This window comes from Rhinopithecus bieti, unplaced genomic scaffold (genome assembly GCF_001698545.2).
Source record: "Rhinopithecus bieti isolate Rb0 unplaced genomic scaffold, ASM169854v2 scaffold_47952, whole genome shotgun sequence".
Taxonomy (NCBI): Eukaryota; Metazoa; Chordata; class Mammalia; order Primates; family Cercopithecidae; genus Rhinopithecus; species Rhinopithecus bieti.
The window spans coordinates 2,689,193-2,713,150 of record NW_016820098.1 but is presented as its reverse complement, the minus strand read 5'-3'; the positions used below and the strand labels follow the sequence as shown (position 1 = coordinate 2,713,150).

Here is a 23,958-nt window from a genome sequence, read left to right as displayed (position 1 = left end):
AAAAAAAAAAAAAAAAAAAAAACCTGAAAGCGCTGGGATTTTAAGAATCCAACAGTTAACGGGTAAAATTCCTTTAATTCCTCTATAGTTAGTTCTACTTTTCCTTGAAAAATTAGCAATACATTTAAATGACTTATAATGATCTTTTGCTATGTACATTTCAAAATATGCTCAACAAACTTTATAAAAGATGAAGAAAACAAGCTTAAAACAATAAACCAGAGGGAAAAGCTCACTTTAAACAGTTGGAACACCGGTGGCACTGTTAACTGCTTTCTGGGCAGCCTCTTTAGCTTGGTGGGCTTGTAGTACAGCTACAGCTTCATCAACCTAAGAAAGATGCACAGATAAAATGGTTCAGGAAAGGAATGGAAATAAAGAGTTTCATATTGGTAACATACCAATTCCCAACAAAGATAAGTTTCTTCCCTCAGATGAAAGTATAAATTGTTACGTTAAACTATATACATTCAATTTTGAGTTCCATTACACCATTATTCTAGAATTATGAATCACCCCCCCTTGCACTTCTCTTTCCTTGTCCTCCCCAAGCCCGAAAAATATTTCTGTCTCCACTAGAGAAAGCAGCAGCAGTTGAGAGTATGGCTGCTGGAGCTGATGGGATTTGAAGCCAGGTTCTGCCACTTAAGAGCTGTGTAAGCATTTGGCAAATTATTCAGCCTGTTTCAGTTTCCCTATCTATAAAATGGGGATAATAGCGCCACAGGTTATTATGCAGACTTTACAATTGTACATGGCTTATATATAACACGATGTAAGTGCTCTATACAATTAAGTCCCCATAAAAAGCCATGTAATAACTGTGTAAGAGGCAACATGGTAAATAAACTTAAATCACCTTAGAACGGAGTGACTCAGGAGACTCGAGCATATGAAGAAGTTCTGAATTATCAATCTCCAACAACATGCCAGTGATTTTACCGGCAAGAGTAGGGTGCATGGCTTGAATAAGAGGAAACAGCCGTTCACCTAGGAACAGAAACATTCAAAAACTCCCTTCAATAAAAATAAAGTTTTTAACTGCATTGTATTACCACATTAAACTGGGGTTTAAGAACCATACTTCTGTCTTATGTATATAATAAACCATAATCCACAATTTCATTATGTCTTCATGGGAAGAACAGAGTAAGAAAATCAGCCACAAGGCAATTAACTCTTGACATTATCGGCTTGCCAATTAAGCAATGTTATCACTAGGTTGTCAAATCGGTGTTCAGGCAAAGTCACAAATTTTCTTCTCATTTGCTTCCAAATTCCTTATCTCAAAAATGTAGTGAGGGCCCATGGTCACTAATGCCCTACTACCCTATTTATTACTAACAATACATTTTCTTATTGGCTTTCCAGTGGTTTTAATTAGGCAGATCAACTGTGTATCATAATCATTCATGCCAATTCAGATCACTTCCACTGCCCTAGTTGTCAATTTTAGGTACAAATGGTGCCTAAGTGATTCCTATATTTTCTAGTCTCTTTAAACTGATAAGGTGAGACGAAAGTACTCACCCAACATTTGCTTTTGCTCTTGAGGAGGGGCAGATGCCAACATGGAAGCAGTCAAAGGTTCCTGACCTTGTACATGAACAGCAGGCTAGACAGAAAATGAGAACTCTTAAGTTTAAAGCACAGAAAAAAAGGCAAATACAAATAGTCATCAATGGACATCTGCTGAAGTGGTAGACTTCTATCGAAACATGAGGTGGAGAAGTTGAGTGAGTGAATTAGAGGCCAAAGTAGTTATTATGTATCATATACCATAGATACATATATATATTTTTGAGATGGAGTCTCGCTTTTTCGCCAAGGCTGGAGTGCAATGGCGCAATCTTGGCTCACTGCAACCTGTCTCCCGGATTCAAGCAACTTTCCTGCTTCCCCAGTAGCTGGGATTACAGGCATGTGCCACACCACGCCTGGTTAATCTTTGTATTTTTAGAGCTGGGGTTTCACCCTGTTGGCCAGACTGGTCTCAAACTCCTGACCTCAAGTGATCCACCCGCCTCAGCCTCCTGAAGTGCTGGGATTACATACAGCCACCACGCCCGGCCCATAGGTACTTATAATAGTTGTTTTAGACCAGGCATGGTGATTTAGGATGTGCATTTCTGGCTGCTTGTCCAATTCCTAAAGCATAAGACATTTTACGTACTATCATATTAGCAGGATGTTCCAGATAGGCTAAGCTCTCAAAAATCTATCATGCAGCTGTCTTCACATTTTTTCTTTTGAGACAGAGTCTTGCTGTCACCCAGCAGGGATTACAGTTTGCTGCAGCCTCAAACTCCTGGGCTCAAGCAATCCTCCTGCCTCAGCCTTCCTAGTAGCTGGGACTACAGGCATGTGCCACCACACCCGGCTAGTTTCCTTTGTGGAGACAGGGTCCTGCTATGTTGCCCAGGCTGGTCCCAAACTCCTGGTCTCAAGCAATGTGCCTGCCTCAGCCTCCCAAAGTGCTGGGATTACAGGTGTGAGCCACTGTACCCAGCTGTCTTCACACCTTTGATTTCACCCAAGAAATGTGATTTTCATTAAGAAATCATTAAATCCATACCTGTTGCATTGTAACTTGTGGCTGTGCATTAAGATGTTGCTGAGGATTGCGAACTCCTGCAGCATATTTATACTGTGGAACGGTGCGGACAGCAGGAGTAGCTGCAGCAGCTGCAGCTGCAGGACGTGGACCCATTGTCTGTGTTGATGTGTTAGCTAAAAAATAAGAACGTTTTGTATTTTTATCTTGCTCTTTCAAATTGGTGATCAATTTTTAAAGGAAGGATTAAGACTCACCAACACGCTGTGTTGACATGACTCGTGGAACCTGTGAAGAAGCTGGTCTCATAGTACTAAATGGTGGTCTAGGAGCAGCTGGGCGGATAGCACCGGGCATATTTTGGAATGCTGCATTTTAAAGATTTGAATATACATTAACTGGGAAAATTTACTGACTGAAAAGTGTTCATGCTGTTTTCTTCGATCTGAAGTTTGCATAAAAGACTAAAAAGTGACAAAGCTTTTTAAAGCTGAGTCTTACACCTGCCATTTTCCCAGACTCAAGAGCATCAGTAAGTAAAAACATCAATTCATACAAGGACAAGTACTTATAAATATACCTGAAACAAAATCATGATAAAATTCTAAGTGCTCCCAGCCTGGCCAACAGGGCAAAATCCTGTCTCTACAAAAAATTTAAAAAATTAGCTGGGTGTGGTGGTGTGTGCCTGTAGCCCCAGCTACTTGGGAGGCTGATGCAGGAGGATCACTTGAACTCGGGAGATGAAAGCTGCAGTAAACCAAGATCATGCCACTGCACTCCAGCCTGGAAGACAGAGTGAGACTGTCTAAAAAAATAAACTCTTAAGTGCTCTTGGAATATAACGTACTGTTCCACAGGACAAGACTTAAAATGCCACGACTCTGATTCTCATACATGATTAAATGGAACGAGACCTTTAAAACTGTGGCCTAACAAAATATTAAACTGGCTGGGTACCACAGCTCACGCCTGTACTCTGAACACTTTAGAAGGCTGAGATGGGCGGATGACCTGAGATCAGGAGCTCGAGACGAGCCTGGCCAACATGGTGAAACCCTGTCTCTATCAATAATGCATTAAGTTAGCTGGGCGTGGTGGCGGGCACCTGTAATCCCAACTATTCCAGAGGCTGAGGCAGGGAGAATCACTTGAACCTGGGAGGTGGAGGTTGCAGTGAGCCGAAATTGAGCCACTGCACTCCAGCCTGGGGCAACACAGCGAGACTCTGTCTCAAAAATAAATAAATAAGTAAAGAAGAGCTGTACCTATTCCCAAGACTTTTATAAAAGGAAATCAAATCACTGTAGACATTACTATCTTAGTACTGTTTTTAAATGCTATAAAAATGAACATCCATAACCACAAATTATGTGAAATGCAATAGTTAACCTAACATTGGCATAGAAGAGCTGTTTTACCCAATGTGTATTTTTAAACTCAATCCCCAACCTTAATTAAAAGAAAAAATACTCACGATGAGGTCTGGCACCCTGAGCAGTCCAGCGAGGACTTGGTCTTAGTTGAGCAATTTGGCTAGGAGGATAGTATGCAGCACGGTTCTGAGTCTGCAGGGGAAAAAAAGCACATGAGTTTATCAGTTGAAGAAAAAAGCAAATAATGCAATAAATTATACGTACTTTTTCAAAACATTTGCCAGGCCTTCACACTCAAGCATTTTTTCCAACTCAATCATAATTCACCTTTCTTAATGTTTCACATTTGGGGGGCGAGGGGCACCACAAACACTAGAAATGACCAAATATGAAAACCTTCATGGTTCTGGTTGCCTCCTAAAACCTACCTGTGGGATAGCTGCCATGAAGTAACCTGAAGGAGGTGCTGGCTGGTAAGGGTTGATTACGGGGTTGGGCACAGCTCGTACACTTGCCATTCTCTGCATATACTGGTTAGTGAGGTGAGCCTGGCGCTCCTCTTTGTGCTGAGCTAAAGCTACATACAATGGCTTTGTGGCCACAATTCTACTGTTCATTTCTGTAACTGCTTTAGTGGCTTCTTCTGGGGAGGAGAAACATACAAAACCAAACCCTTTGCTGCGACCACCCTCCATCATAACCTATTAAAAGGAAAAAAAAAAAAAGTTAACGCAATGGTAGAATGAAGCACATAAAAAGAGCATTACAATTTAGACAATAATAAATCACTGAATCAAATAACTAAACCCTGTTAATGCTTAATCATCTTGTATTCACCGAGTTCACAATTTTTCCTTAATACCCAAGTTATTAAGGGTAAACTACACATATGCACTTCTAGCCAAGCCAGAGAACTGACAGAAGTGAAGGCCGCACAGAAACTTTTAAAGATTTTAGATACTGAATTTGATTGTATTTTCAATATTAAAATTATCTAAATACATACATCCCAGGTCTACTAAATGGACTTTTGGGCACCACTGGAAGCATTTCCCAATTAAATTGTTACTACTCTAACAATTCAAGCTGACAAGATGCTTTACTATGCCTTTGAGAAAAAAAGTAGTTGAATCTTACAATACCCACACCTTAAAGTTTTCACATTCAAGAGCAGAAGATCCATAAATATCACAGTACAAAGAACACTCAAGAGGAAGGTTCTTCTAAAATTGATTGCAAAGACCTTTTAAATGAGAAATGAAGACTTGCAAAGAACCACTCGCTAGGCCAGCAATATATATTAAACGTGCTATAAAACTAAACAGTATGCGAGTGGCACAGGAACAAATGGTAATAAAATAAGAGTTCAGAAATATACCCAAGCAATTATGGGAATTCACTGTGTTAAAAGTTAACATTTTAAAGTACTGGGGAAAAAGGACTTTGGGCTACTCAATACATGATACACTGGGACAAATGAAAAAATGTAGAACTCTTACTCACATTACATTGAAAAATCTTAAACGCCAGGTAGATTCTGAGTCTGAATGTAAAATGTAGAAATAGAAAGCCTTTCTAAGATCACACACACACACACACACACACACACACACACACACACACAACTGAAGTCCATAAAGTGGAAAATCCGAAGAAAATATTTCCAATATAAAACAAATGTTCGGCCGGGCGCGGTGGCTCATGCCTGTAATCGTAGCACTTTGGGAGGCCGAGGCGGGTGGATCACCTGACGTCAGGAGTTCAAGACCAGCCTGGCCAACATGGAGAAACCCCGTCTTTACTAAAAATACAAAAATGAGCCAGGCGTGGTGGGAGGTGCATATAATCCCAGCTACTCGGGAAGCTGAGGCAGGAAAACTGCTTGAACCCAGGGGGTGGAGGTTGCAGTGAGCTGAGATCCGGCCACTTCACTCCAGCCTGGGTGAAAGAGCAAAACTCCGTCTCAAAAAAAAATAATAAAACAAATGTTCCCTCAATCAGTAAAAAGACAATCAGCCAGGCACGGTGGCTCCCGCCTGTAATCTCAACGCTTTAGGAGATCACCTGAGGTCAGGAGTTGAAGACCAGCTTGCCCAACACGGTGAAATCTCATCTCTACTCAAAATGCCAAAAATTAGCTGGGCGTACGCACGCCTGTAATCCCAGCTTCTCGGGAGGCCAAGGTAGGAGAATCACTTGAACCCAGGAGGCGGAGGCTGCAGTGAGCCGAGATTGCACCACTGCACTCCAGCTCAGGCGAGAGTGAGACTCATCTTTAAAAAAGGCAAAAAAATAAAAAATAAAAAATAAACCCTCCTAAGTTTAAGCATTTGTGTTGTGCCACATTAAAAGCACTCTTGGGGCCAGGCGCAGTGGCTCAAGCTTGTAATCCCAGCACTTTGGGAGGCCCAGACGGGTGGATCATGAGGTCAGGAGATGGAGACCATCCTGGCTAACACGGTGAAACCCCATCTATACTAAAAATACAAAAAACTAGCCGGGCGAGGTGGCGGGCACCTGTAGTCCCAGCTACCCGGGAGGCAGAGCTTGCAGTGAGCTGAGATCCGGCCACTGCACTCCAGCCTGGGCGACAGAGCAAGACTCCATCTCAAAAAAAAAAAAAAAAAAAAAAAAAAGCACTCTTGGGCTGCATGTGGCCTGCAAGCAGCGGGCTGGACAAGCTTGGCATAAGCCCAGGAAAGGCTGAGGCTGCAGTGAGCTGTGACTGTGCCATGCCCCTGCACTCCAATCTGGGCATCATAGTAAAATCCTGTCTCAAGAAACAGAAAAACATGCATGCTTCATACATTCAAAATATGCTGATGCACAACACTCAATTTAAACAACATCCAGGGAACACACTGAAGACAAAAACATTCAGGAATAAATTCTATCATACTCCAAGTACTCTTACATAAAAAGCATAATCTGAAACACAAGACAACCATAGCACTTCCATCTTACTTGTATTCACACACTTTTCCACTAACATTTCCTCACTCTCACAGAAACTTCCTCGGGCTTGCCAGGAAAAGCTGACTAGAAAGATCAGCCACAGCGTCATTCCAGTTGAGTTGTAATTTTTTCTATGCACTCTTCCCCAACCCGAGCAAAATTACATATGCACAAAACTTTGCATATAGAGGGACTCTTGGCCCACGGACACAAGACAAAAACATCTGGAAGAAAACTTCTTAAATCAAGATTTCAGAATCTGTACAAGAATACTACTGTTGTGTTTCTTAATCTCTCATTTCAAGTAAAAGAAAATATGATCTCTATTCTTACTGCTAGGGCGCAGGGGAAGGAATTGGGGCTTGACTACTCAGAATGAATTGTAGACATGAACAAACAGATCAGAACTATACTAACAATTATAAGTCCCTAATAAGTTGCTTTAGTAAAATGACTGATTGTTGGAATACTGCATATTATGTGAGGTTATCAGTCTTCCTTAGCAAAGAGTTCAGCGCTTGCCATTTATAAGTTAACCCTTACGCTACGACAACTACTTCAAATGTGAATATAAGTTTTAGAAGTAATGAAGCAAACACCTCTCTAGTGGCTATAATTAATGCAAAATTTATATACATATATCTACAGGTATGAATTTTTATCAAACCTCAAAAATCTGCACGTTTTCTTACCTTTGCACTAGTGATTGTACCAAATGGAGAAAACTCTTTCCGGAGACGTTCATCATCAATACCATCATCAAGATTTTTCACATAAAGATTAACACCCTAAAAAGAAGAAAAGAAAACTATAGAAAAAGAAAACCATGGTGGTACCTAATTATATCTCCTATTATTTTATCCCATGTTTCTTCTCCTATTCCCCTCTCAAACCCTCCAGTTACCTGGGAGTAACTGAAATCAACGTAAAATAGGTTTCCTCATCCCTGTCTTATTTTGCTTGTTCAATTAAAACTGAACCTGGTATCTGGTGATCCTATCTTGCTTCATCTGTTCAAATTTGCGCTTAAGTTCCGTCTGCCGTTCCACCTTTTTCTGAGCTCGACCAACGTAAATTTGTTTTCCATTGAGCTCCTTTCCATTCATCTCATCCACAGCCTTCCAAAAAAAAAAAAAATCACAAAACTTTCAACTTATAGTTCATTTCCTTAACGGTTAAGACGAATTTGTTAAGTCACAAAAGCTAAAGACAAACCCATCCCAAAATCTCAAGGTTTTGGGACAATATAGGTTACCAAGTTATACTTTCAAAGCTACTGCATAAAATGCAAATAACTGAAAATATAAGAACATGTAAAATAGCTATTACTATGCACATAAACTTCAACACAAGAGCAACTCAACTTTGTACCCCCTTCTTCCTGCTGAATACAGACCACTTACTTTCTGTGCATCTTCATGCCTTTCAAAGCTTACAAATCCGAATCCTTTGGATTTTCCACTTTCATCAGTCATTACTTTCACACTTAGGGCAGGCCCTAAAAAATTTTTTTTAAATAAATATATTCCATACAATGTTCACATTATACATTTCAAATTTCAATATACAAAGACAAAGCCATGAAAAAAATGAGGTAAAATTTCAAAACTCCACAAATTGACTCCTCTCTCCCAGCCTTGAAAGACCCTTTATTACTAAGAAGGTAAATACCTTCCCTCCCCTGAAGGATTCCTCCTTCCATTTAAGGTTTACTTTAAATGACTGTAAAAAGTTTTATTCTCAGCTCTAGCACAAAACAGTTGAGTTTTTTACCCAATAATTTGATGCCTTCCCTTTTCTATAGATATAGTATCTCATTCCATCGCCCAGGCTGGAGTGTAGTGGCACAATGAATAAGCTCACTTTAACCTCAACTCCTGGGCTCAAGTGATCCTCCTGCCTCTACTTACTGAGTAGCTGGAACTACTGGACCACATACCACCATGCCTGGCTAACTTACTTTTTGTAGAGATAGGGTCTTGCTATGTTGCCCAGGCTAGTCTCAAACTTGTGGCTTCAAGTGATCTTCCTTCCTTGACCTCCCCAAATGCTAGGGTTACAGGCATGAGCCACTGTGCCAGACCAATTTGATTTTCTTTGTATCAATTAAGACACAAGTATTTATTAAGCCTTGGCCTACCTGACTTTCAATAGGGAGTGGAAGGAATACATGGTTGGACTCTTAGTGATTTAGGAATTTGAAAGACAGGAAAAAAAATTTTTTTTTAAAGACACAGGTGAATTACCTGGAGGAGAAAGCATTTATTTCTGAAGACATGTTTTCCCCTAACTTTCTCTGAAGTGGGAGAGACAGGTAACTGAGGCAGGTGGTCTCTCAAGCAAGTGGGGCAGAAAAGGTTAAAAATCACATTTGATTACAGAAATTCAGAAGATATATGGGCCAAGGCAGATTTTCTTCTGAATGTGCCTCTCTCCTGAGGCCAAAGAAAATATGACATATTCACATATTTGTGGTCAACTTATGCAGCATTACTCATGGGATAGGTAGTTAACTACATCAACTTTTACAAATAGCTAATTAAAATATATTAAGAAACACAACAATTGAAATATATAAAAGACAGTAGCTAAAGACAATTTGGGGGTTGAGCTGTGAAACATGATGTCACTTTCTACATTTTATATTATCTATCTTTGTGCAAAATGGTACGTTTTTTGCTCTAGTGGAGAGCTCAATGTGACATGCTAGCATGGCAATAAGGTATTAGGTTTCCTGGCCAGGCGCAGTGGCTCACATCTGTAATCCCAGCACTTTGGGAGGCCGAGGTGGCTGGGATCACTTGAGGTCAGGAGTTGGCAACCAGCCTGGCCATCACGGTGAAACCCCGACTCTACTGAAAGTACAAAAATTAGCTGGGCATGGTGGCGCACACCTGTAATCCCAGCTACTCAAGGAGGAGATAGAATTGCTTGAACCTGGGAGGTGGAGGTTGCAGTGAGCCAAGATCACGCGACTGTGCTCTCCAGCCTGGATGACAGAGCAAGAGTCAAAAAAAAAGTACTAGATTTAGTATTATATTTCCTAATTCTTTATTATTTGACATACTAAAAAAAGCAAGCCACCTCTGAGTTCAACAAAAAGTGCAAAGGGCAGGGTCAAACAAATCATCTGCACGTGTATTTTCTGTTACACCCCTACCTAAACTAAGGCTGCTTTGTGTTTCATTAATTTCAAGTTTTATGAAGTTATTTTTAAATGCAGGAAATAAGTATTTTATTTATTTATTTATTTTATTTTATTTTGAGACAGAGTCTCGCTCTGTCGCCCAGGCTGGAGTGCAGGGGCCGGATCTCAGCTCACTGCAAGCTCCGCCTCCCGGGTTTATGCCATTCTCCTGCCTCAGCCTCCCGAGTAGCTGGGACTACAGGCGCCCGCCACCTCGCCCGGCTAGTTTTTTGTATTTTTTAGTAGAGACGGGGTTTCACCGTGTTAGCCAGGATGGTCTCGATCTCCTGACCTTGTGATCCGCCCGTCTCGGCCTCCCAAAGTGCTGGGATTACAGGCTTGAGCCACCGCGCCCGGCCAATAAGTATTTTAAATACCAAGGAATCACTGGAAAATCTGGATTTCCGGCTTCATTGCTGAAAATCATTGTTTTAAACTGCTCCAACATGATGTTACTTAAACTGACCAGCTTTATTGTCCTATGAGACTGTGTTCCACTGTAAGCTGGCTGTGTCAAATGTATGCTTCTGATGACACGGGGATCTCTAATCACACACACGTGCACACACACATATATGTATCTCCAGCCTCTTAATGTAAAATATTTAAAAATCTGTCCTAATTACTTAGTCATATCTTACTGTGCTAATCTAATGCTATTAACCTTTAACCTGGATAGAATTCTATTTATGTGTAATAGATGGCCAGCAGCTTAATTCAAATAACCACAAGTATTTTAAAGTACCACGTAAGTCTAATTTTATTGACTTTTTTAGTATAAAGTAATAGCTAAAATTAACATTAAGCACTAATTCAGAACTTTGTGTGTAAAAATTTAATTAAGACACATTACCAAACTTGCCAAAGAGATCCTTAAGGCGCTCATCATCCATGTCTTCTCCAAAATTCTTGATGTAAACATTGGTGAATTCTTTTGCCCTAGCTCCAAGTTCAGCTTCTCGTTCTTTACGAGACTTAAATCGTCCAACAAATCTAACAAGATATACAAGGACTATAACATTAGATACTATTTTATAAAGTTCACATAAATTAAGCCTGATGGTTGGTTTTGCTATTGTTACTGAGAATATTCAGAATCCCTAATAAAGAGCACTCTACAAAAGAGAAATATGGCCATAATTTAAGATATGACACCATGAAATACATGAATAAACCTCTAACTACAATCACAAAAAACGAAACTTTTAATACACACCTCTCTCTTCTCTAGCTAACCCAGGGTTAAAGGGATCACTCCCATCAATACAAATGAGTGGAAGTGCATGTGTACCATGCCAATAAAAAGACCTCTATCAAATTAAAAAGCTTTCATTGTCATTTCAAAATGGCCCTTGCGCTTTCTCTGCCATCTCCTAGAATAAAAATTTAAACTTCCCAATCCTGTACTCTAACATACAACAGCCTGACATTAACTGCAGCATTTTCAACAAAACGACACTAAAATTTAATTTTTCCTGAATGTAACAGTAGTAACTCACAACAAGGATCACTGGGCTAGGCAGTGGCTCACACCTGTAATCCCAGCACTTGGGGAGGCCAAGGTGGCATGAACACTGGAGCCCAGGAGTTCAAATTCAGCCTGGCCAACATGGTGAAACTGTCTCTACTAAAAATACAAAAATTAGTTGGGTGTGGTGGTGTACACCTGTAATCCCAGCTACTTGGGAGGCTAAAGCACGAGAATCGCTAGAACCCGGGAAGCAGAGGTTGCACCACTGCACTTCAGCCTGGGCAAGAGAGCAAGACCATGTTTCAAAAAAATAAAAATAAAAAGAATAAGGATCACTGAAGAAGAAAAGGTAGCATGTGTGTCATAGCATATTGTAATACACAGCAAAGCAGAAGGAAAAACCATCTTCCATAATCTAACCCTAGTCATCTAAATCTCCTTATCTCTAACCTAGCTTTGGAATAAAAAGTAAAATAAAATAATTGCCTTATCTCCCCATAAAATATGGTTGGTCTTCACTATGCTATTAGTTTCATAAATGTTCTCAAAGGGAGCGTATTTCATCGTGGGCATCACTTTCTGCTTTGTAAATAATGCTGCAATTTTTTTTAAGAGACAAGGTCTTGCTATTTTGCCCTGGCTGGAGGATAATAACTGTTCATAAGCACAATCACAGCACACTACAGTCTTGGCTCAAGCATCCTGCCTCAGCTTCCCAGTGGCTGAGAAGAAAGGCACACTGCAGTAAAGCTGAAACTTTATGAAAGACACTTTGTGTATTTCTTCTTAGGACAGTTACAAATTTCTAAAAGAGTTATATCACTTTTACTCAAAAGAGCAATATAGCATTCTTTTCTGGGTCCTGCCAGGGTTAGGCTTGCTTTTTTTTCTCCTAAAGCACTGGTGACAGGCATTTGTGAGTACGAATTTTTTTTTTTTTAAACAGAGTTTCAATCTTGTCGCCCAGGCTGGTGTGCAATGGCGCAATCTCAGTTCACTGCAACCTCTGCCTCCTGGGTTTAAGTGATTCTCCTGCCTCAGCCTCCTGAGTAACTAGGATTACAGGCATGCGCCACCACGCCCGGCTAATTTTGTATTTTTAGTAGAGATGGGGTTTCTCCATGTTGATCAGGTTGGTCTCAAACTCCCAACCTCAGGTGATGCACCCGCCTCAGCCTCCCAAAGTGCTGGGATTACAGGCATGAGCCACTGCGCCCAGACTTGTGAGTAATGTATGTCTCTCATTTTACAGTACTTAAAAGCAAATTGAGTTTCTTCACCTATAAAATGGGGTAATTTAACCAGCACCTCAAGAATTATGAATATTAGGTCTGAATTCCTGATTTTCACTAATGCACTGATTTTGAAAAGCTTCATATTTCTGTTTACCTGTCTTCTGTTTTCCTTTTGGCATGAATGTTAATTTTATTAAACCTGTTATTTGTATGTTATACTTATTGTGTAAAAAAATCAATTATAAAAATCAAGATTAGCTTATTTTCACTCCAGTACAACTGCATTCAATTTTGTTATTCATCTTTATTTTTATTCTTTTATCTTATATGTATCTAACTTCTCCCTGACAAATATTAACTTAAAATGATTTGGAATTATTAAAAATAAGATTCAAAATATGATTAGATATTTATACTTACACTTTGCGATCATTTAGGAGCATTCCATTCATTTTTTCAATAGCTCGTTCAGCTGCTTCCTGCGTCTCAAAGTGTACAAATCCATAGCCCTTGGAACCATTTTCATCACAAACCACCTAGGGAAAAACGTATACCCATTTTTCTTTATTTGCTATTGATTTAACATTTGTTCAGTGTTGAGAGACAATCTGTTAGCCATCTAACCTGGATATTTGTGAAATAAAGATATCCATTACAGCACAGTTCCTATTTCAAGCACTAAACTAAAAGTAGCTCAACAATATAAACATGTTTACTGGACATTTTTGGCTTACCTTACATGAAAGGATGTTACCAAAAGCAGAAAATGTATCATACAGTGCTTTATTATCAATGGATTTGTCCAGATTTTTAATGAATATGTTGCCTACTCCACTTTTGCGAAGTGATGGATCACGCTGAGACCACATGATGCGTACTGGTTTGCCCTTTATAACATCAAAATTCATGGTGTCCAAAGCACGCTCCGCTGCAGGAAAGACATTTTCAGAGTCAATATTACTTCAAAATTTTTGCTGGCTACTTTACATAAACTGTGGTGAGTGGAGTGGGTGGACACATGGTCTCACAGTCGAACACTTCCTCTTTAAGCTTCAAGATGGCTAGACCTTTCGAGTATCACATACTAGCGTAGGACCTAAATTGTATAAAGCAAAGACAAATACCAGAAGCCCCCGAAATTTCTCACATATAAAAGGATGCCATATTGCTAATAATTAATGAATTCCTGAATCAATCTCTTGCTTTGCCATTAAATCTAAAAGCACTTTTTTCCCCAGTTAACAAAATCCAAATTCCTTCACATATGACCCGTTTAATAGTATAAGACATTACCCAATAGATTTATCTACAAGCTGGAAGTAGTTTATAGATTTAAATAGTTTAACTTCTTCCCAACTACTTGCTAAAATTGATCATTTCATTGCTAATGACTAACAATATTATACGAAAACCAGTCCATTTCCTAAAAAATGAAAGTTTCTTAATTATTGGGAGGAGGGAGAATTTCAGTGATTCATGGCACAATTTCCATTTAAGAAAATGAAAGGCTAGACAAAGGTTTGAATCATGCTTTCAAAAGCTAATGTGAAGCTGGACATACTCGGTTTCATAATCACAGAATTTTAAAAACACCAGGTCTGCAATATTCAGAAACCACTATTAACGCTTTCTTGACACACAAAATCAATTTCACTTTAGATCGCTGATTTTCTTAACAACTGATTTAGTTATTTCTGAGTAGTGCTAAAAAATTTCAAAATCTACAATTAATTTCAGGGTCTATAAAGGGTTGAATTGGATGTATTCCTGTACCATTCATTAAAGGCTCTAAATGAAATAACACATCCTTAAATGAAAAGACTGGTCCCCAAGAGAGGAAAACGGTCCCTTTTAAAGTCCTGAAACAACTTCCACAAATTCCATGCCAATGTAAATCTAAAGTTATTGACAGGACGAATTTTCCGGCCACCTCTTCTTTTATAAATGAAAGTTCCAGTTTCTAGAATATAGTGATAATCAGCTGTTAGCTCATTATCAAGTGACCACACCTACTCAGCTTCCCTAGTTTTTTTTTTTTTTTTTTTTTTTGGTGACTTTGTTTGGGGTTTTTTTCAATGAGTTCCCTCTTCCTATGAAATTGAAAACTGGTCACTTTCAGAAGCTATTCTGCCTATCAATGTAGCAATAAAGTTTTAAAAAAATAAGAACAACAAATCCACTGAATTAATTGGATGGCAAATTGTACACATAGAACTAGACAAATGGAAAACTGCCATATTATTTTCAGTAGTTAGGGTACTGGTCTTACTGGTACAGACTGATAATATATACTGTACACTGTAACCACGGCAACCTGAAGTTCAACTCTTCGAATCCCAAGAAATGTAAAAATTGATTTTTGGATTTAAAAACATTAAGCTGAGAAAGAGTTAACACTTTCAAGTTACCATTTTATGGTCTCTAGAATTCATTCCCGTCTTTTCTCTACCAACTCTTAGGTTGTGATAATCTGCCCCAAAGTTATCTACCCCCATCTGACAGGCATTGATACATCCTGCCTAAAGTTGACAAGAACTGTTACGAAGTGACATTTGGAGTTACTGCTTACAGAGCAAAAGGGCAGGAAACCTGCAGTGCAGTTTTACAACTTCTGGCTCCGTGTCACTCAATATTCGCTTCCAAAATCAGTATCAATTTTACACAGTGAAGAGCTGATCAGTAACCTAAGTTCTACTGAATGAATGTTAACAGAAGCTTAAATTCCACCCTTAAGGCCTTTTCTACTAAAATAAAAACGAATTCTTCTTATTTCGATTATTTGACACATATTCAAGTGGCTAGCCTGTAGAGGGGGAAAAGGCAAAATTGGGCTGTAAAATGGAATGAAACTGACTTCTCAAAGCCAATTGATCTAAAGACAAATCCTAGCAACTCAAGACCATAGATATTACCTGTTTACAAAATTGTATTTCTGTTAACTGTTTAGCTTCCAAATAAAAGCACAAAGTTAGCTGCATTTCCCCCCCATAAATTTCAAGCTCAATTTAATCTCTGTTGGTTTGTACTCAGTCATTTCCCAAGATTTGTAAGTACCATGGGCCACTTTTAAAAATAAAAGAGAAACTTGAAGTTCTTGCACGCTACAGGTAAGACTAGTCCAGTTGGAATTACACTGAAGTAACATTTTATAGCCAAAATTGACTATTTTATAAAGAAAAGTCCCTCAAAACGACAGAAACTATTTCAGAAAGTAACATATAATATACTCAAAAACTACCAGTATTGTGAATCTAAGGTAAAATTTAAACATGGTCTAAGTTGCCTGAGAAAACTGGCCTTCAAAGTGGTCGGCTCCCACAACCCCTCCTCCCACTCTGCCCTTTTAATGCTAGAGAAATGCTTATCTAGGGGAAACCCCCGAATACACGTCTCCGGTAAATTCCATTTCTAGACCCATCAGTCACTGATGAGTTCTGGGGAGTGGACTCACAAGCCTGAGGACCACCACCACACCACACATCGCCACAGGAACTTTATTCTAAGGCCTGGTGGCTCCCCCAGGCGACTGGGCCAGGAGCAGGCCTCGGGCCTGCGAGGTTACAGGGTTCAACACGTGGTATTTTTTGAGCACCGAACTGCACTTCCTCCCCAGGCTGGGGCGCCGGCAGGAGCTCCGGGTGGTGGGAGCGCCTCCACCTCTTACCCACGAAGGGAGCTCAGCGCTCAACGTCCCAGAATCCCGGAGTCACCGGCGGGAGCGCGGCGGAGGAACCGAATCTACCCACCCTCCCGGCGCGTCATCACCCTAAAGTTTGAGAGCGTCTGAGGCCGAGAAAATGGTCGCAAAGGAGGAAGTAGCCGGGCGTGCGGCTGCCGGCAGCGCGAGTCCCCGCCGGTTCGGGGAACGTGACTCCAGGGGCCCCGGCGCCTTCCCGCTGGCCGTCGCGGGGTGACATGCCCTCCCGCCCCCCGCCCCGGGGCCGCCGGCCTACACCCGCCCGCCGCCGCCGAGCCGTCATGGCCGCCCGCCGCGCCCACCGCGGAGCCCGGCGCTCACCCGTCCGCCGGCTGCTGGAAGTTCACATACGGGTAAGCCCAAGGAGCGGCGGGTGATCCATGTCCCTGCAGACCCGGATGCAGAGGATGGGCGCCGGCCGGGCTGAACTTCTCGTAGAGCATCGCCTCGGTCACGTCGGGGTGGAGGTCCCCCACCGTAGAGCGGAGGCATGGGTAGCTGGGGGCGCTGGGTTCATCTCGGCCACGGCTGCCCGCAGGGCCACAGCCGCGACCTTCCGTAGAAGGAGGAGAGCAAAAAGTGCCGGGCTGGGGCCGGAGCCGGGGAGGGAGCGGGAGCAAGCGCAGAAGGGACAAAAATCACCGGAATGAAAACTACTGCAACGGCCGCAGAACGGCGGTCGATCCACCTGGCCCGGCTGCCGGCTGCCCGGCGGGGAGGGACGGGGCGGTGTCGGGTCCGGGCAGCGGGAGGCTCGGTCTCTTGGTTCCTTCTTTGGAGCTGCTGGCGGGGCCGCGGCGGGCGGGCGGGTCGGGTCTCGGCTGCTTCACCGGGTTATTTTATAAAAGAGGAAGAAAAAAAAATAAAAGTCTCCGGCGGGGAGACGCGGAATTTTGTAAATTTTTTTGGGTTTTTTTAAAAGATTTTTTTAGATTTTTTTTGGATTTTTTAATAATAAATGTGTGTTCCGAGCCCGGAGCACACACTCCGCACTCTCAGCACTAACCGCCGGGGAGAAGGGGAAGCACCGCCTCCTGCACCCTCTACTTATACTCCCCGCCGCACTCGCCCCGCCCCCGCGCGTCTGACGCCAGGGCCCTACGCGAGCGTCAGCGCCGAAAGAGGAGGAGACGCGGAGGCCAGGGGGAGGAGGGAAGAGAAAACAGCAGGAAAGAGCAGAGAGGAAGGGAGAGGTGGCGGCGGCGGAGGCTGCGTTGTGGGGGTGGGGCTGGGGCGAAGGGGCGGGGCTTCTGCGCAGGCGCCGCGGCCGGGGAAGCGGAGCTCGCGCTGCGTCGCGTCCGTGGGGGAGGGGAGGGCGGCACGCGGGCGGTCCTCGGGGGTGTCGGCTGAGGCGGTCCCGCCTTCCGCCCCGCCCTCCCCCGCCTCCACCAGGAGGAGCGTTAACCCGTCACCGCGGCGGTGGGCGGTGCAAGGGGCTTCCGGGTTCCTACGCCCTAACCACCCCCCACGTGCGCGGCCGCTTGGGGCCTCTTTCCGCCGCGGCCGGCCCGGCTCCTCTCGCCCCAGCTCCGAGGGACGCTGGGCACGGGTGAGCGGGCGTGGTCCCCTCCGGGCCCGGTTTCCGAAACGTGCGTAGATGGAGCCGGGGTGGCTCCCCGCTCTCTCCTACCCGGACCGCACTACGAGTCCCAGCGGGCACCGCCGCCACGCGCGTCGGCCGCAGAAGCGGTGCCTGCTGGGAGCTGGAGTCCCCAACGGCCGCGGCGCTCGCTGACCCCAACTGGCTGCAGGGGTCGTGGCCGCCTGCTCCGGGACCCGCAACCGTCCTGCGCGCCGGACCCCGGCGCCAACCCGCGGAGCTCCCGGCGGGGAGTTGGGGGAAGGGAGAGAGAGGGGAGGACCCCTCGGGTTCCTCGTCCTCTGCTTTTCCAGCCCGACCCTCCTCCGTGTCTTCGCTGGAGATTGTCGTTGGTCAAAGTGGATTTAATTTGGAATAGCTGTATTGGGGGTCTTTGATCACTTCTTACCTTAAGGTGCTAGATTGGAGTCAGTGATTTGTGCTGCTTCTGCCAGACATTTCTTGGCGATAGAAACCAGGAGTGGAGAAAAATGAATGTTTTTCCTGAAAGTATGGGTTTGTCATAATCACTACTATATGGCACCACAGCCCTGCAACCAGACAAAATTAGGAATAGTCTAAAACAACGTATTATAAATAAAACAATTCTGCACATTAGTAGTGGGTTTTAATAGGAATGCTAAATTTAATGAATTGATAGTAATGAAAGCCGGCTGTAGGAATGACATTAAATCAACATACAAATTCCACTCGAAAGTAGTAAAGTGCTTTTACAGTTTTTAAAGCACTTGCGTAAACATACTATCATTTGTTCCTGAGAGCAATCTTGTGTGGGAGGTGGAGCAAGTAGTAATAATTTTATTTTACTGTTAAGGGAACAGTCTCAAAGAAGTTAAATGACTGTCCAATTTATTCTTTAATTCAATAAACTTTAATGGATGCCAACTGTATTGCTAGGTGTGGAATTAAGTACTTTTTATCTGTTCTCATTTAAATAGAATTTAAACCAATGGAATCCCACATACATACTATTTTGCTCCTATTAGAAAGAGGATAAAATGTGACTGGGCATGGTGGCTCACGCCTGTAATTCCAGCACTTTTGGGAGGCTGAGGCATGCGGATCACTTGAGGTCAGGAGTTCAAGATCAGCCTGGCCAACATGGTGAAACCCCGTCTCTACTAAAAATACAAAAAGTAGCCAGGCGAGGTGGCTCATGCTTGTAATACAGCACTTTGGGAGGCTGAGGGGGGCAGATCACGAGGTCAAGAGATCGAAACCATCCTGGCCAACATGGTGAAACCCTGTCTCTACTAAAAATACAAAAATTAGCTGGGCATAGTGGCGCGCACCTATAGTCCCAGCTACTCAGGAGCCTGAGGCAGGAGAATCGCTTGAACCCAGGAGGCGGAGGTTGCAGTGAGCCAGGATTGTGTCACTGCACTCCATCCTGGTGACAGAGTGAGACTCTAAAATAAAATAAAACAGTAGTTAGGCTTCCAGGGCAGCTTGACAGGCAATGATGCCCTGGATGGTAAGTGGAAGCATTCTCATCACTAGAAAAGGATATTAGTGCTTTGTAGGAGAATACATAGTTTGGGAAGGGAGTCACTCATTAGGACATCCATGCAGCTGTGGCTCTTGGGTTTAGTAGATGTCATTGTCATATTTTATGGAGGAACAGTTGAGTAAGTGCAAGGGAAAGTAGAAGCAAAGTCTATCCCTGAGGAAAGGCAACTGCTATTTAATAGAATAGGAGAGAGAGTCAGAGCCCAGGAGGAAACAGGAGTGGGATCTGGAACTGAAACCAAGAACCTGTTCCCTTGATCCATCAATCACCTCTTTTTATTTCCAGCCAGCTCCTTTCGCTCAGATCAGAAACTGGTCAATTCGGATCAAAAAGAAAACAAACCTATCTTCTCTTAATGACATATTCCTCTCTCATTCACTTTTTTTTTCATAGCCAAGCTTTTCATTTCTACTTTATCTCTCCTTAGTTCCTCAACACTACTGTATGACTTCCAGCTCCACTCAAATTGCCCCAACAGTTGCCAATGATCCCTTTCTATTTGATGAATCCAGTGGACTTTCTTCAGGTCCATTTTACTGGACATCTGCAGAGTTTGACACTGTTTTCCTCCATCTCTTTTGTCACACACACTCTTGGCATGTGGACTACACTCTCTTGGTTCTGCCTCTCAGACTCCTCCTCCTCTCCCCCAGTAAGCATTCCCTGACCACCAGGTAGGATTGGGCACCCCTCCTTCGGTTTTTCCCCTGCCCCCCCACACCCCGACACTACATTTACTACATTACATCAAAATAGTCTGTTTATGAGTTGTCTCGCAAAATAAGTTGTAAGCTCCAAAAGAGGGCTTATGTCATGTTTATCTGCATCCCTATCATCTACCATGAAGCTTGGCACACTGAGGGTGTATTTTTTCTTTTTAAACCTAAGAGGAGAGGTTCTTTTCAAACCTTCAGGAGAGGACCAGCTAGGCCTTGTAGACTGACCATATAGGATGAGGAGGGGGTTAGTTGGGAGGTCTCAACCTGATGGTCACGGGGGCACCTAGGGCCGTGTTCACCTCCAGACTCCTTGGCCTGCCGCAGCATGTTACCTCTCAACTCCAGGAGCTGTTTCAGGGAGTGCTTCCTGACATGCCGGCTGGGCTCTCATTTCTAGTGCTGGAAGTAGTGGACTTTTAGTACTCAAAATCAGGCAAGGAGGGACAAGCAAGGACTCCTGGACAAAAGGAGTTTCTGGACCTCCAAAGCTGAGGACACTGTGTAGTGGTAATCCCACTAATGTTCTGAGACCCCCTTTTTGATGTTAGCAGTCTGATTGCTTGTGATAGAAGTAATTAAGGCTACGAATAAAAGGCAGAAGATGAAATATTTGTTGATTCCTTCTGCCTTTTGATTCACTACTCTCATTTTATCTCCCATCATTTTTTTTTGTCTTAAAAAATGTGCTGTCTATGTTTATCTGGCTTGCCTGTGTTTATCTAATTTTAGATTGCAAGCTGTGGGACAGAATAATGTCTTTATATGTGCAGCATCTCACTGTGGGTGCCTAAGAATATCTAATGACATTAAAGTCATTCAATTAACCTGTTTTTATTTAATGAGTAAACTGTAAAGTTCTCCAGAGAGCTTATTCACTTGAACTTCACTAGCAATTTATAAGTAATTTTCAGGTTATATTCAGGATATATTCAGAATATATCCAGGGTAATTTATAGTATCTTGTGTAATGTAAGATAAATTAAAGTTGCCTGGCCTTGTAAGAGCTTTAGGTAATATAGAAAGATATATTTGAAATAGATAATAAGTGAATAGAGCAGATCCCTCTCAATTGAAGGGGTATGCGTTCTATAGATCCTTGAAATAGAAAAAAATGTTATATGCTGTCTGTGATAAAATCAAAACTATGCAGTGTTTCAGAAGATGAGCTACCCACTTAATTGCTTTGCCGGGTTGGTGAGGAACATAACACCTACTCAGATTTGCAAATTGTCAGGCCCATGATCGGAGGAATTCCTGTAATGAGACTCACTTCGAGTTTATGTTTTCTTCCGTACTCATTACATATTTTTCTCATACCAATCAAGAACGAAGGAAGGAATGTGTATGAGTTTGAAATGGGGTCCTGTTTCTAGATTGTGTGTCCGATGTTGTAACATGACATTTAGTTCTGAGAAAATGGCAGTTAGACTGCTAACATCAAAGAGGGGATCTGAGAACATTAGTGGGATCACCGCCACACAGCGTCCTCAGCTTTGGAGGTCCAGAAACTCTTTTTGTCCAGAAGTCCTTGCTTGTCTGCTTGCCTGACTTTGGGTACCAAAAGTCCACTACTTCCAAGCTAAGCACTAGAAATGAGAACCCAGCCAGCATGTCAGGAAACACTCCCTGAAACAGCTCCTGGAGTTTAGAGGTAAAATGCTGCGGCAGGATCAAGGGTCATAAAGTCAAGGGTCATAAACACAGAGTCATAAACACAGAAACAATATTGGGAAAAAATGTAGTTAATGATTTTGTTGTAGAAGAGAATAAGAAAAATCTCAAAATACTAAGGTTTCTTACAAGGTGCTTTTCTAATGGCATAGCCATCTATGTTAAACCAGTGTAGTTGTTATAATAATCATTTAATCTAACAGGGATACTATGGCCAGGCACGGCAGCTCACGCCTGTAATCCCAGCACTTTGTCAGGAGTTCGAGACCAGCCTGGCCAACATGGTGAAACCCTGTCTCTACTAAAAATACGTAAAATTAGCCAAGTGTGGTGGTATGCTCCTGTAATCCCAGCTACTCAGAAGGCTGAAGCATGAGAATTACTTGAACCCAGAAGGTGGAGGTTGCAGTGAGCTGAGATCACACCACTGCACTCCAGCCTGGGACAGAGCAAGACTCCATCTCAGAAACAAAACAAAACAAAACAAAACAAAACAAGGATACTACTACCTACCTAATAGGAGTCTCGTAAGACTTGAGTAAAATATTATATGTAAACTTTTTTTTTTTGAGACAGAGTCTCGCTCCGTCCCCCAGGCTGAAGTGCAGTGGCACGATCTCTGTTTACTGCAACCTCCGCCTCCCGGGTTCAAGTGATTCTCCTGCTTCACCCTCCCAAGTAGCTGGGATTACAGGCACGTACCACCAAGCCTGGCTCATTTTTGTAACATGTTGGCCAGGCTGGTCTTGAATTCCTGACCTCAGGTGATCCACCAGCCTCAGCCTTCAAAAGTGCTGGGTTTACAGGCGTGAGCCACCACACCTGGCCTATATGTAAACTTAAATAGCATAATATACAGTGCTACCACTTATTGAGTACCTCATATCTCTCTATTACCACACATCAATTGATTTGGTAGATACCGAGTTCAAATGTATGACAGAAGTATTAAACAGAGACATACATAGGAGGGTGGGGGGGGCAAAAAAAAATAAAACAAGCGTACACATGCAGACACATGAAAGAGATACAACTGTTACTGTCCTGAACTAATTTAGAGAACAGAAAAATGCAATGACCCCATTGAGACAATATTAAATATTAGATGCATAACAAAAAAACTAACAAGAGGGATCAAAGTGAGAATATTCTTTTGATGGGTCATATTCTAGGACCACTGTTCTTAAGGCACAAATACTTTAAGAACATAGGTTAAGATGTAAAGTATTTGGGGCTGGGCATGGTCACTCAATGCCTGTAATTCCAGTACTTTGGGAGGCCAAGGCGGGCCCATCACTTGAGGTCAGGAGTTCGAGACCAGCCTGGCCAGCATGGTAAAACCCCATCTCTACTAAAAATACAAAACTTAGTTGGACGTGGTTGTGCATACCTGTAATCCCAGCTACATGGGAGGCTGAGGCAGGAGAATTGCTTGAACCTGGGAGGCGAAAGTTGCAGTGAACTGAGATCATGCCACTGTGCTCCAGCCTGGGTAACAAAGCTAGACTCCATTTCAAAAAAAAAAAAAAGATATAAAATATTTGGCCAGGCATGGTGGCTGGCTCACACCTGTAAACCCAGCACTTTGGGAGGCCGAGGTGGCACAATTGCTTGAGGCCAGGAGTTCAAGACCAGTCTGGGTAGCACAGTGAGACCTCATCTCTACAAAGTTAAAACAAAACAAAACAAAGCCAGGTGTGGTGTGCATTTGTGGTCCCCCCTACTGGGAGACTGAGGCAAGAGGATCACTTGAGCCAGGGAGGTTGAGGCTGCGGTGAGCTATGATTGCACCACTACACTCCAGTCTGGGTGACAGAGCGAGACCCTGCCTCTAAACAAACAACAAGAAGATATAAAGAATGACAAAAATACTTTTCAGGTAAATAGAAGAAATTTTAATTTTATTAAGAGCTAATATTAATGGAGCATGGATATTTATTGAACCTGGATAATTTTATTTTTTTTTTTTTTTTTTTTTTTTTT

At 42.5% G+C, this 23,958-nt stretch overlaps 2 protein-coding genes across 2 annotated transcripts in view; one reads left to right on the top strand and one right to left on the bottom strand.

Moving 5' to 3' along the window:
- Positions 1-55: 55 nt before the first annotated feature.
- On the bottom strand, positions 56-16,933 carry PABPC1 (poly(A) binding protein cytoplasmic 1). Its single transcript, XM_017859451.1, is given in 17 exon segments — positions 56-330; positions 860-990; positions 1,531-1,615; positions 2,576-2,730; positions 2,812-2,922; positions 4,032-4,122; positions 4,359-4,631; positions 7,578-7,673; positions 7,866-8,003; positions 8,289-8,383; positions 10,926-11,065; positions 13,199-13,314; positions 13,513-13,706; positions 16,798-16,831; positions 16,833-16,853; positions 16,855-16,887; positions 16,889-16,933. Coding segments are annotated over 17 exon segments (1,836 nt in total). The 5' UTR covers positions 16,919-16,933; the 3' UTR covers positions 56-237.
- Positions 16,934-17,231: 298 nt separating this feature from the next.
- LOC108520189 (translation initiation factor IF-2-like) overlaps positions 17,232-23,958 on the top strand; it is a 10,276-nt gene continuing 3,549 nt past the window's right edge. The window contains exon 1 of the mRNA XM_017859450.1: positions 17,232-18,024. Within this exon, the coding sequence (XP_017714939.1) occupies positions 17,434-18,024 (591 nt within the window). The 5' untranslated portion in view covers positions 17,232-17,433. The remainder of the gene's footprint in view (positions 18,025-23,958) is intronic.